This window comes from Poecilia latipinna, unplaced genomic scaffold (genome assembly GCF_001443285.1).
Source record: "Poecilia latipinna isolate Pla-1442-1.1 unplaced genomic scaffold, P_latipinna-1.0 Scaffold1184, whole genome shotgun sequence".
Lineage (NCBI taxonomy): Eukaryota > Metazoa > Chordata > Actinopteri > Cyprinodontiformes > Poeciliidae > Poecilia > Poecilia latipinna.
Window position 1 is genome coordinate 86,250 of NW_015113800.1, and position 11,287 is coordinate 97,536.

The window sequence follows — 11,287 nt, forward strand, 5'->3', positions numbered from 1 at the left end:
CATGTTTATATTTGAGGCTAACTCTAGTTTTTCTGTTGTTTCTCATCTCAGCTGTTAGCAGATATCCTTAGCATGAAGCTACCGGCTCAGTTGTTCTTCTGGTTAAACTCTGTTTGCTGTGTCAGCCTCCTCAGTGAGCAGCGCAGCTTCGACTGTTTCCACCCCATGCTGGAGGTGAGGTCTGAGCTGCCGTCCAATCCCAGCTCTCCAGAGGCAGGACAACGGGACAGGTGAGCTTTAATCTGTCTTTTTGTTTTTAATCTGAGCAAAACAGCAGCAGCAACGTTTCTGTGTTTTCAGGATTCATCCGAAGAAGGAGAGCAGTAAGATTTCCAGATCCACATCCAGCACCTGCAGCTTCAGCATTCCCTCTGACGACGCTCACCTGGTGAGACTAATCAGTAATCTTCAGCTGATTTGGTTGTAGCTGTAGTACAGCCTGGCCTGGTCGGAGTGGAGAACAGAAGCTGTTCTCCCAGGAAAACCTTGTAGAGGTTCTGAATCTGTTTTTACGACCAAACTGGATGGGATCTGACTCACCATGTGGTCATATTTGGGTCCAGCCATAGTTAGCCTCCATGGTTGGTGTCCTCAGGTTGGTGTGAAAAGAAAGTTCAGAGGTCATTTGTGTTCTGATGAGGATTCAGAATCAGGAATAGTCTCGTATTTTCCTGCTGTGGATCTGATCTCATTCTGAAACTTCCTGATCTTCTCCGTCTGTCTCAGACTGCGCCGTCGGAGGTTTCCTGTCCACTGATCGTCTGCCGCAGCCCCACAGGTTCAGTGCATCCACCTTCATCACGTACGGATTCCTGCGCCTCGCCTCACTGACCCCCGTTCATTTTCCTCTTTCAGAACTGAAAAACAAGAACTCTCCCAGATCCAACCTGAAGTTTCGCTTCGATAAGCTGACTCACTCTGCTGCTGTACGTCGGTTTGTCTGAGCCAACCCTTCCTGTGGTCCAGGCTCGTAATCCGCTGGTGGTCCTGATAGCGTTCCATGCTTTCTGAAGGTTTTTCTGAATTTCATCTTTAGACTTTGACCGATTCGCCTCCCAGCTTCAGATCTGCTGCTGATCCATCTACACCCAACCCCCATTGAAGCTCCTGAGCAGTAAACCGTGACGGATCGAGATCCTGGATAGAAGCAGTCAAAATGACTGCTGGGGTGGTTCATCTGGTCCCTTTGCTGGGTTTGTTGGGAGGATTTGTCAAGTCTGACTCTAGCCGGTTAAAGTTTGGTTTGGTTTTAGCCAAGTTGGGTTGCTCTCCATTGGCTGTGGGTTCTTCACTATGTGGGTGTGGATGTTGGAATGTGGCCAGGCGGTCAACGTGCCGTTGATGTTGTTGAGCTGATGTACCTTAGGGCGGCCAGTGTCTCTGAAATCTCTCGCTATATTAGTTTATTATGGGTTGCCCAGTCCAGTTGACGTTGTCTTTTCTCTGCCACAAATGAAAAACATTTTGAACGTGTTGGGCCAATCAATGAATCTGTCTGCTGCCAATCAAATCGCTTGGGTGCAGCGCCTTGCACCTTCCTGAGGTCATTACTAAAAACAGGGAGGAACCGTACAGGGTCTGTAAATGGAGATGAAGAACTGGTTAGATCTGTTTGAGAAGGGGCTTAAAAAACTCCTGAACTCTTCTTGAGATAAGTCAGACAGAAAATATGATTTTTATCTCCAGCAAGGAGATTCCTACAGAGTCGTCATCTTAACCTGTTGGTCTCAGGTTGTCATTCACAATGACAGGGGTGTCAAACTCCAGTCCTCAAGGGCCGCTGTCCTGCAGTGTTTAGATGTGCCACAGGTAAAAAACAGTGGAATGAAATGGCTTAATTACCTCCTCCCTATGTAGATCGGTTCTCCTGAGCCTTGCTAATGACCTAATTATTCTTTACAGGTGTGGTGCAGTAGAGGCACATCTAAAAGTTGCAGGACAGAGGCCCTTGAGGACTGGAGTTTGACACCTCTGTCACGAGAGGACCCAAATTAGGGTCCTCTCGTGACAGACAGGTTAAGACCTGTCTTAGAGTGGATGATCTGCTGAGGAATAATGGACCTTTAAGGTCCTAAACCTTGTCTTGGATTGGGTAGATGATGACTCTTATTCTCCTGTCCTGAAACTTTCCCAGACCTTTCTAGTTGAAGGTGACTGGACTAGACTGGTGAGGGAAGTCTACAGAAAGCCTGGAGACATTTAGATCCAGACCAGCTAAACGGGAAAACTGGATCACAGGAAGGAAAACAGGAAGAGAACTCTGAACAATCTGAAACTCCTCTGATTTCTCTCTCTTCTCTATCAGCAGGGAAACTGAACTCAGGAGGTTCTGGAGGTACGTACAATTCTCAGAGCCGCTTCAGGTTAGATGTTTAACTTCCTACCATAGAAATCCTGAGTCTGGACTCAGAAAGCTGCAGGCTAACTCCAGGTTAGCACCTGGTTAGCCACAGGATAGCTGTCCTCCTCATGGCTGCAGGTCTCCAGGTGTTTCATGAGGAGAACTTCATCTGGATCTCCTGTCTGTTCTCCAGAGAAACCACGTGGAGATGCTGCCTTCACACCACCAGAACCAGGAGGATGGACTGAACCAGACCGAACCACATCATCACAAACGCCTTCCTGGTTCCTGAGGCGCGCTGGATCTACCTGATGTCACTAAAACCCGTGGAGCCACCATGGAGACCCGGTTCCAACTACAGACAACTTCTGTTGTTTTAACCAATGAACACTTTGTTGTTTTTTTGTTTTCCTTGTTTCCTTATGGATGAAAACAGGAGTCATAGGCCGTTTTCCTTTTCAGGGAATGTTAAAGGAGTTTTTCTCACAGATCAGTGAAATGGTTCCGACTCGTTCGGAGATCAGGTCCAGCTCTGTCCTTAAAGCTGGTTGAGCTTCTCCACCCTCCTTTTCCTCACTATTAGAAAACTAAGCTACGGTTGCTAACTAAGTTTACCTTGGACCTATTTATTTAGCTTCCTAATTCAGTATTTCAGCTAAATATTTAATTTGGAGTTAAATATTTAGTTTTGTCTGAAAGGTTTTTGCTGAAACACCTGCCGTTGTGTGACTGGTGCTTCGTGGCGATGTTCTGATCCAGAGGGTCAGGGAAGAGGTCAGAAACCAGCCCAGCCCTCCCTGCAGTGAGACTTTCAGGACGTTTTCATTGTTCCTACAACCAGACCCGGACTGAATGTTTGCTGTGACGTCAGTGTGAGTCGTTGTTGTCTGACTGGAAACCAGAAGATAAAAACCACAGATTGTCTCTGTACATCAATGTGTCGTTTTCTGTCTGCTCACCATCAGGAAATGTGAAAAATTTCACATTTCCTGACAGCAGGTTTTCTTTCAGACATTCCAGTTCTCTTGACCCTGAAAGCACTGTGTTGAGTTTAAGGTCCCATCAGAAATCAGTGGCTTCTCTTCATGTCTCTTAGTGGATGTTTGCTTCTGAATCTGATAACAACTTCACTGCCGTTTGAGTCAACATCACTGACATCCCTCAGCTCTCTGGTTGTTGTGCTCTGTATGAAGATTCAAAATATCCCGTTAAAAACTAAAATCAGTATTTGCACTAAAGCTGTTTCCTCGTTGTTTCAAGTCTTGTTCCAAGTTTTTAAACAAAACTCAAAGTTTTATTTTGTCAGGGACCAACTGATGCTGCAGAAACACAATGATGTCAGTCAGCTGTATGTTTCATCTTGAAGGACAACTGTGACATGAAAACCTGGAGCTATAAAGTTTCTGAATCGTTTGCACTTTGAGCGTTTTTGACTTGTTTTGTGTGATTTTTCCAGCAGCTCTCTGGTTTTTAAAGTTTGAATCTCTCCCAGTAATGTGTGTGTGTTTGGGGTCAGAGGTTGTATGCTGCTCTAAAGACATCATCACTTCTTATTTAAAGCTCAATTTTACTGGATCAGATAAACTTCTTAGTTAACTGACCAAAGTTCTCTGAGATGTCTGGTTGTAAATCAAAGCTAAAGGACAGAAAGGGTCCAGTTCATTAAAAAGCTTCAGTTTTTATATTCATCTGGAGCTATTTCTGCACATTAACAGTGAAGAGATTACTTATTTTTCCACAATTTATCCCAAATAGAGCCAATATAAAGTAGCAAAGATGGGACCAAGAACACAACCCTGTGGGACGCCACAGGATCTCATCCTAACAGACAGGAAACAACTGCCAGGCGGTTAACCCTCCTGGGTTTCTCAACATTTCTTGTCTTTATGCAGATTTATTTATTTTATTTTATTTTGTGTGTTTTGTTATACCAAAACACACAAAATGAGTGAAAAACTACTAATTTTTCAGTAGTTTGTCTTTCAAATTTCCATAAAGCCTTTAAGCTAACAATATGCTTTCTGCATTTTTATGTAAACTCCCATTTCAAAAATCATTTTTAGATTACACTCCTACACCACTTTGATATTTTCTTCACTGATGTTCATAAATCTTCAAAATTATTTTATTAATTTGCATATACTGAATTTTTCAAAGGCAGACTTCTGATAAATAAAAATCTAAAATGAACTCAGAATATGTTACAGTTACAGTTTTTTGTTTTAAAGAGAGATTTTCCCCCCCCTAAAACTGGGATTAAAGAGATTAAAATGTAGGGAACATTAAGATTTACTGGTTATCATAAATGAATGATGAGGACTGAAGTTTAAAATTCATTAAAATAAAATGTAAACTAATGTTTTTGTAGCAACTTTTAAATAAGCATTGTTTTGTGTCCATGAACCACAGAAAGTTACAGAACAAATCACACAATAAATCAAATATTTATTTCCATTGTTGATAAAATGAAAAAGAATTTTACTGAAAATTTCTCTTCAGTTATTTTTTTCTGTTTTTGAATTGAGTTTGTTTTTCAGATTCTAAAGTCTTAACAGGTGTTTTCGTAGAAAAAAACTGCAGTAAAATCGAATTTCTGACATTTCAGTACGGATTTCTGAAATTGAATTTCAGAAATGTCAGAAAAAACAACACTGATAGACAATCAGTCTAGCCTTTACATGTAACTTTAAACTTAAGTTGAGTGGAAGAAAAAAGTGTGGCGAAAAAATGTGCAACGTGGCTGACTGCATGCTTGAGAAGATCGTCCATTCAACAGTTTGCGGAGCTGTTAGAATCCAGAATCATCTAAATTACAAGAAATAAACTCTTGAAACCTTTTAAATAATATAATATAAATCTCTGTGCAGATTTACTCTATATGACCTGAGTATCACGGATTGAATTGCTAAAATATAATATATTTTTTTATTAAATCAAAATTTGAGATTAATCTATATGAGAAGAATTACGTCCATTAAATTCAGATAAATAAATAAACACTAAGGGGCGACATTCCCTGATTCCACCAGCATAACTCCGCAGAAGAAGAGCAGGGAAAGCATTACCGGGTTACGGAACCCAGCGCAGCTCGCTCTGCTTGTTGTCCGCAGCAGTTAGCTTCATGGCGGCGGTGCGCAGCTTGCGGGTCTCGGTGAAATCCGACAGCGGCTCGGAGCGCTCGGAGTCAGACTCTGACTCCGAGTCGGACAGAGATGGCCGGGAGGCCGAACCGATGGAGGTGGAGGAGGGAGAGCTGGAGGCGGAGGACGTTACGGTTAGCCGCTCCCTGAAGGAGCTGTTGCCGGTGAGTGTCTGAGGCCCGCAGGCAGACCCGGGGCTGGAGTTAGCTGTGGCCGGCGGAGGTGTGAGGAGAGGCGGCATGCGGCACCACGGAGCCCCGCCTCGGTCTGGGAGTCAGTGAGACGTTAACCTGCCGGTTAATTGAGTTAAATGCAGTAGAGACGTTTGTCTTTCAGCTTCTTTCTGTTCCGTTTCTAAACAGTTTTTAATGAAGACAGGAGCCGTTTGTTTTGGAAAACCTGCTCCTCTTTCCTCATCTGCTGCCCCTGCACAGCTCCTTCATCAGTTCGCTGTGTTGCTTTAAGGTTGTGTGTGAAGCAGATGTTCTCCTGCAGGTGGAGCCCAAACCTGAGGCCTTCAGCTGAACCTCCTGACTCTCAATGTTAACCCCCTGCTGTGTCTTCTCTCTGCTCCAGGACACCAGCCGCAGGTACGAGAACAAGGCCGGAGCCTTCATCACAGGGATCGACGTCAACTCCAAGGTAATAACGCACCTGGATCCAGGATAAAAACACTCCTGAATCCAGAATAAAAACACACCTGGATCCAAGATAAAAACACAACTGGATCCAAGATAAGCACACACCTGGATCTAAGATAATCACTCCTGGATCCAAGATAAACTCACAAGTCGATCCAGGTATGCATTGTGAGCCAGCATCATCTTATGTTAAATCTCATATTTGTCTGTTGTTTTTTTTGTTTTTTTGTGCTGTGGGATAAATGAAACCCGGCCGCTCTCAAGTTGATGGGATCCACTTGATCTGGGAAGCAGTTCTGATCTGACTCTGTTTGCTCTCCAGGAAGCCATCGAGAGGAAGGAGAAGCGGGCGAGACGTTTCCATTTCCGCTGCGAGGAAAACGTCGGTCAGAGAAACGTCTTCCTGGATAAAGACGCCATGAAGAAAGGTGAGGCAGTGTTCTGTTTGCTGCTCTTCACCAGGGATTAGTTGCTGCTTCTTCAGACTGCCTCTTTCTTCTTCTGTGGTGCCAGCCATTCCTAGGTTGCGGATGGAGGCCATCCATGTGACCGGCGTGGACGACATGAGCACCCAGGACGTCTTCGGCTACTTTAAGGAGTATCCGCCAGCGCACATCGAGTGGATCAACGACACGGCCTGTGAGTCCAGAACCTGGTCAGAACTGGGAGTGTTTTTGTTGTTGTTTTTTTTTTTTTTTTTTTTTTTTTTTTTTTTTTTGCAAAAATGTACATTTCTGACTTTTGAGTCATCATGTTTTCTTTGTGACAAATGGTGGATATGAGCAAATGGTGGATTTTAGAGCTTTAGCGTTAACTTCTGCTAAATGCCACATTGGCATAGCCTTTAAAGCTAAAGGTAAAAGGCAAAGGTAATTTTATTTATATACCACATTTTCAGCAACAAGCCAATACAAAGTGCTTTACAGAAATTAAAAAAGAGGAAAGGACACATTAGGGCACATGGCAGCATTCAGACAAAACAAAGACGTGAGTGAAGGCGGTGACATCACTGGGCCATGAAACCACGTTGCTCAGCCTCCAGGCAGAAGTCCGAGAAGATGTTGTTATCAAGGCATGATGTCCTTGGGGAGCGCTCAGCTCCACAGCTGCATGGATAACAGGAGGGGCAGAGGTGGTAAGGAGCCTCAGCAAGACTCGCATCCAACTTGCGTCTCTGTCCATACCAGCAGTCTGAGTGTTCGCTAGTTCGGCTAAGTCTGTTACAAATTTGTAGATAATCCAGAAATCCGCAAGCTCCAAACAGCAGAAATACTGTTATCATGAATAAATCCCAGGTGAATCCCAATGGGTGTGCCCCCGCAGGATAAGAGGGCTCTCCTGTGCCCAGACTTCTCGTCGAGAAAATTTGATCAATTGCATTGAGAGACCGGTTGACCAGATCCACAATTTGTAGATTCGGAGGATGTGCAAAGAAAGGCTCCAAAAATATAGAAAAAGAGAAAAACAGCAAGCAGGGAAGGCATGGGCAGGGAGGGAGCAGAGGAAAAAGCGTCCACCTTCGCCGAGAGCAAGAGAGAAAGTGCCCTGTAGGCTTTAGCTTCCACTAATGTTTGTTGTAATTGGTGCTTTATGGTTAGCGCAGGTGGGTTTGTAGCTGGCGGTTCCCTCCATTGGTTTTACTCTGTGATTGGTGGAACCTCCTGACTGGTTCTGATGGTTCCTGGCTTATTACCTGTGCCTTCCCGTTTCCTAGGTAACGTGGTTTGGCTGGACGATGACACCTGCATCAGAGCTCTAATCAACAGCAGCCGGATGCCTGAACTAGAGGCTGTTACCACGGAGACGGAGTCCGGATCCCAGCCCGACGACCCGAGCAAAGGTCAGTGTGGATCAGAACCTGAGTCGCTGCTTCCTGACGCTGCAGTGCATTCTGGGTAAATGGGTCTGTCTGAACGCCGCAGCTCGTCGGGACCGGGGATCTGAGGATGAGGATGACAAAGAGGAGGAAGGTGAGGTGGATGAAGAGGAGGAGGAGGTGAAGAAGAGCAGAGACGATGAGAGCAAGACGGCTGGACAGGTAAAGCTTCACCTGGGAGAACAGGAAGTGGTCGTCTGACTGATGAGTGACTCAGCTGTGTGTGTGTGTGTGTGTGTGTGTGTGTGTGTGTGTGTGTGTGTGTGTGTCAGGTGGGCGACCTGTCGCAAGCGGAGAGAGAGTCTCTGCTGAGGAATGAACTGAGACCTGCCATCAAACCGTTCAAAGGAAACAAGCTGCTGCTGCGCTTCGCCACGCAGGGTAACACACACACACACGCACACACACTCACCAGCTGGTATTTCCACCCATCTGAGTAATTTCATTGACTGAATATGAGTAGATGTTCTGCATAGATATTTTTTTAATTTCAGCGTTTTGTCTGTAAGCACACACTGACATGAGTCCAACACGTTCTGACCCGTTTCCTCCTGGTACCGGTCCAGATGACAGGAAGGAGCTGGGAGCTGCGCGCCGCAGCAGATACTACATGAAGTATGGAAACCCAAACTATGGTGGCATGAAGGGGATCCTCAGCAACTCCTGGTGAGTCTCTGCCCTCTGGGCACCATGACAACTGGAACACCCAACATGTACTGACCAGGCCTCGTCCCGCAGGAAGCGGCGGTACCACAACCGGCGCATCCAGAGGGACGTGATCAAGAGCAAGAAGCCTCTGATCGGAGACAGCATGGGACACACTCCGCCATACACACACCGACACTCCGGTAACAGCTCCGCCCACACCCAAACGTCACCACCCACACTGTTACCCACAATCCTCTGCTTCCACCCTCAGCTGACCTGGTCAACCTCCCCGAGGAGCCCATAAAGGAAGAGGAAGAGGAGGACGAAGAACAGGAGGATGAGGCTGACGAGGACATGGACTCTGACGACAGGGTGGTGGAGTACAAGGAGAGGGGCGGAGCCTCGCGCCCGCCGGGTGCAGGGCTTCACAGCCGGGCGGAGCGCTCTCCTTCGCCGTGGTCCGAGTCGGACGAGATGGACTACGACCTGGAGCTGAAGATGATCTCTACGCCATCGCCCAAGAAGAGCAAGAAGATGACTATGTATGCTGACGAGCTGGAGGGCCACCTGAAGAACATCAGGTGAGAATCACTTTGTGCTTTCACTTCCTGTCGCCTGGCCTGGTGACAGCAAGCTGAGCAGAACTGGGTCGGAGGTTTTATTCATCTCGAACTTGTTCCATGTGAAACAGGAACCGGATCGGGTCGTCAGGCTCTCAGAACCGGGCTAAGGCCTCGTCGCCCCCCAAGGTGACGGACGTCCGGCAGCTGCTGGAGGAGAAGCGTCATGGTGGCTCTGGGGGCTCTGGGGGCTCTGGCAGCAGACAGCGCTCCCCGGTGGCCAGCAGCAGGAAGACAGGTGAGGCGTAGAACCAGGTGTTCCAGAGGTTGCGGTGGCTGGGCAGGACTGACCTTTGCTGACCTTTACTGACCCCGCAGACGTGAGGCAGCGGCTCGGGAAGAGGCGCTACTCCCCCGACAGGCGGCGCTCAGCCTCGCCTTCGTCCCCCCGGGACACTCCCCCACCCCGGGAGCCAATCAGCAATGTGCACCGCAGACTGGGCGTGGCCAGCCAGGACAGCAGAGGACCAAACACTTCCAAAGACAGGAAGACAAGTACGAGTACGACCGCCACTTCCTGTTTTCATTCCACCTTCTGTTTAGAACTTCTTGTAGAAATGTGCTGTGACCTCCTGGTGACCTTTGCTACCTAGATTAAAACTCAGTCAGAATGGTTCTGAGCAGATTATAATCGCGTTTTATGTCTGAGCGTCCTGATCTGTTTGTTAAATTCCACTTCCTGTCTGATCCTCCGACTTTCTGTCTGTAGGCGCTCTGTGGAGCAGGCTGGGTTCCGCCGCTGGCGACGACAGCAGCAGCAGCGCCGGGCATCATGAGCGCAGGCAGAGCAGCCGCCCAGAGCGGCAGGACGTCAGCCGGAGGAGGCGGGGCGACGGGGAGGAGGAGGAGGAGGAGGGAGAGGAGGAAGACGACTCTACGCTGCAGAGGGTCTGGGGTGCCATGATCAAACAGAAACAGGAACGCCGCAGCCACAAGATGAAGAAGAGCCGGTTGGACAACCTGCCGTCGCTGCAGATCGAGATCAGCCGCGACAGCAGTGATGACTCGGACGCTTGAACCCACAGGGCGGAGCCTAAAGCCCCTTCACCTGCTGGGGGCTGGGCAGAGCACCGTCACTAACCATTCCTGTTACTGAGGAGGAGCTGAACTTCCTGTTTGCCCGGAACATGATGAGTCTTGGGGCAGAACCTAGAACAGAGGACCGTGATGGGACTGCGCCCCTCTGCCTGAACCCTTCCTGCTTCTGTTTGTAGTTTTTTATTTCCTTCCTGTGTGATGCCATCAGCTTCCTCTTCCTCTGTGGGACGGGAACCATGAACCGGGTCGAGTTGCCGGGTTGCCAGGTCCACAGCAGCTGTTCCTAATGTTAAATGAACCCATGGAGCCGTTCTTCCTCTCATGATTATGATGATGATGATGATCCAGGTCAGAGTTAAAACAGTCGGACAGCAAAGCCGCCAATCAGCTTTTAGCCAGATGCTGATTGGCTGCCCAATAAACTCTGTTTTGCCTGACCTTTGACCTCTACATTCTGTCCACTCTAACCACAAAGCAGAGCAGAACTGTGAAGTGGGTGGAATATGACTCATTGTTCGATTTTTATTAATAAAAATCTGGAAAGTGTGGTGTGTCTTTGTATTCAGTTAATTTGGTTTAATATTTAAAAATGTCATCAGACTAATATATAAAGTTATTTCCAAATTCTGGTATTTTAAAAACTAAAATAACTTGTGAAACTGATATTTAGAGCAGGTTATTCGTCTACAGATATTTGTCACAAATTCTTTTCACTTTGTGTACTTGGGCAACACCGTCCTTAAGTTATCAATGAGAATTATATTTTCTTTTGCCTATTTTTCTATTTTAAACATTTTATTTTACTTAATTTATTGTCATACAAAAAATATTTACAATTTTCAGTTATTTTCTGTTTTCTTGCTTTTTATTTAGTCATTTATTTTTGGATTATTTTTTATTCAAGATATTTATATTTCTTTTTTTTTAGAGAAATTAGCATTATGTAATTTGAGTTTATGCTCCGGTTTTAGTTATTTGTGTAA

General features: G+C 46.4%; 2 protein-coding genes across 7 annotated transcripts in view; both read left to right on the forward strand.

Annotated features, from left to right (window-relative positions):
* Positions 1–3,764, forward strand: part of LOC106960402 (rap1 GTPase-activating protein 2-like) — a 29,327-nt gene extending 25,563 nt beyond the window's left edge. For 4 of the 5 annotated variants that reach the window (XM_015053487.1, XM_015053488.1, XM_015053485.1 and 1 more), the window contains 6 exons: positions 126–230; positions 301–388; positions 727–778; positions 856–926; positions 2,306–2,335; positions 2,535–3,764. In XM_015053487.1, the coding sequence (XP_014908973.1) occupies positions 126–230; positions 301–388; positions 727–778; positions 856–926; positions 2,306–2,317 (328 nt within the window). In that variant the 3' untranslated portion in view covers positions 2,318–2,335; positions 2,535–3,764. The remainder of the gene's footprint in view (positions 1–125; positions 231–300; positions 389–726; positions 779–855; positions 927–2,305; positions 2,336–2,534) is intronic. The other variant, XM_015053486.1, reaches the window with a different exon arrangement.
* Positions 3,765–4,885: 1,121 nt separating this feature from the next.
* On the forward strand, positions 4,886–10,850 carry ncbp3 (nuclear cap binding subunit 3). 2 transcript variants are annotated; one of them, XM_015053492.1, is made up of 13 exons: positions 4,886–5,645; positions 6,058–6,123; positions 6,445–6,550; positions 6,636–6,761; positions 7,837–7,962; positions 8,045–8,160; positions 8,271–8,379; positions 8,565–8,664; positions 8,737–8,846; positions 8,918–9,227; positions 9,338–9,504; positions 9,585–9,761; positions 9,976–10,850. In XM_015053492.1, exons 1-13 carry the CDS (start codon positions 5,463–5,465, stop codon positions 10,281–10,283), a joined length of 2,004 nt encoding a protein of 667 aa, XP_014908978.1. In that variant the 5' UTR covers positions 4,886–5,462; the 3' UTR covers positions 10,284–10,850. The 2 variants fall into 2 exon arrangements, with proteins under 2 accessions (XP_014908978.1, XP_014908976.1); XM_015053490.1 differs by having other exon boundaries at positions 4,887–5,645; positions 9,585–9,767.
* Positions 10,851–11,287: the final 437 nt, after the last annotated feature.

What these genes read in the sequence shown, in the direction of transcription:
- ncbp3 (XM_015053490.1), top strand. Translation starts at nt 5,463, where the DNA reads ATGGCGGCGGTGCGCAGCTTGCGGGTCTCGGTGAAATCCGACAGCGGC. An exon ending in TAAAGACGCCATGAAGAAAG is followed by an intron (nt 6,551 to 6,635) that starts GTGAGGCAGTGT and finishes CTGTGGTGCCAG; the next exon opens with CCATTCCTAGGTTGCGGATG. An exon ending in GGCCAGCAGCAGGAAGACAG is followed by an intron (nt 9,505 to 9,584) that starts GTGAGGCGTAGA and finishes CTGACCCCGCAG; the next exon opens with ACGTGAGGCAGCGGCTCGGG.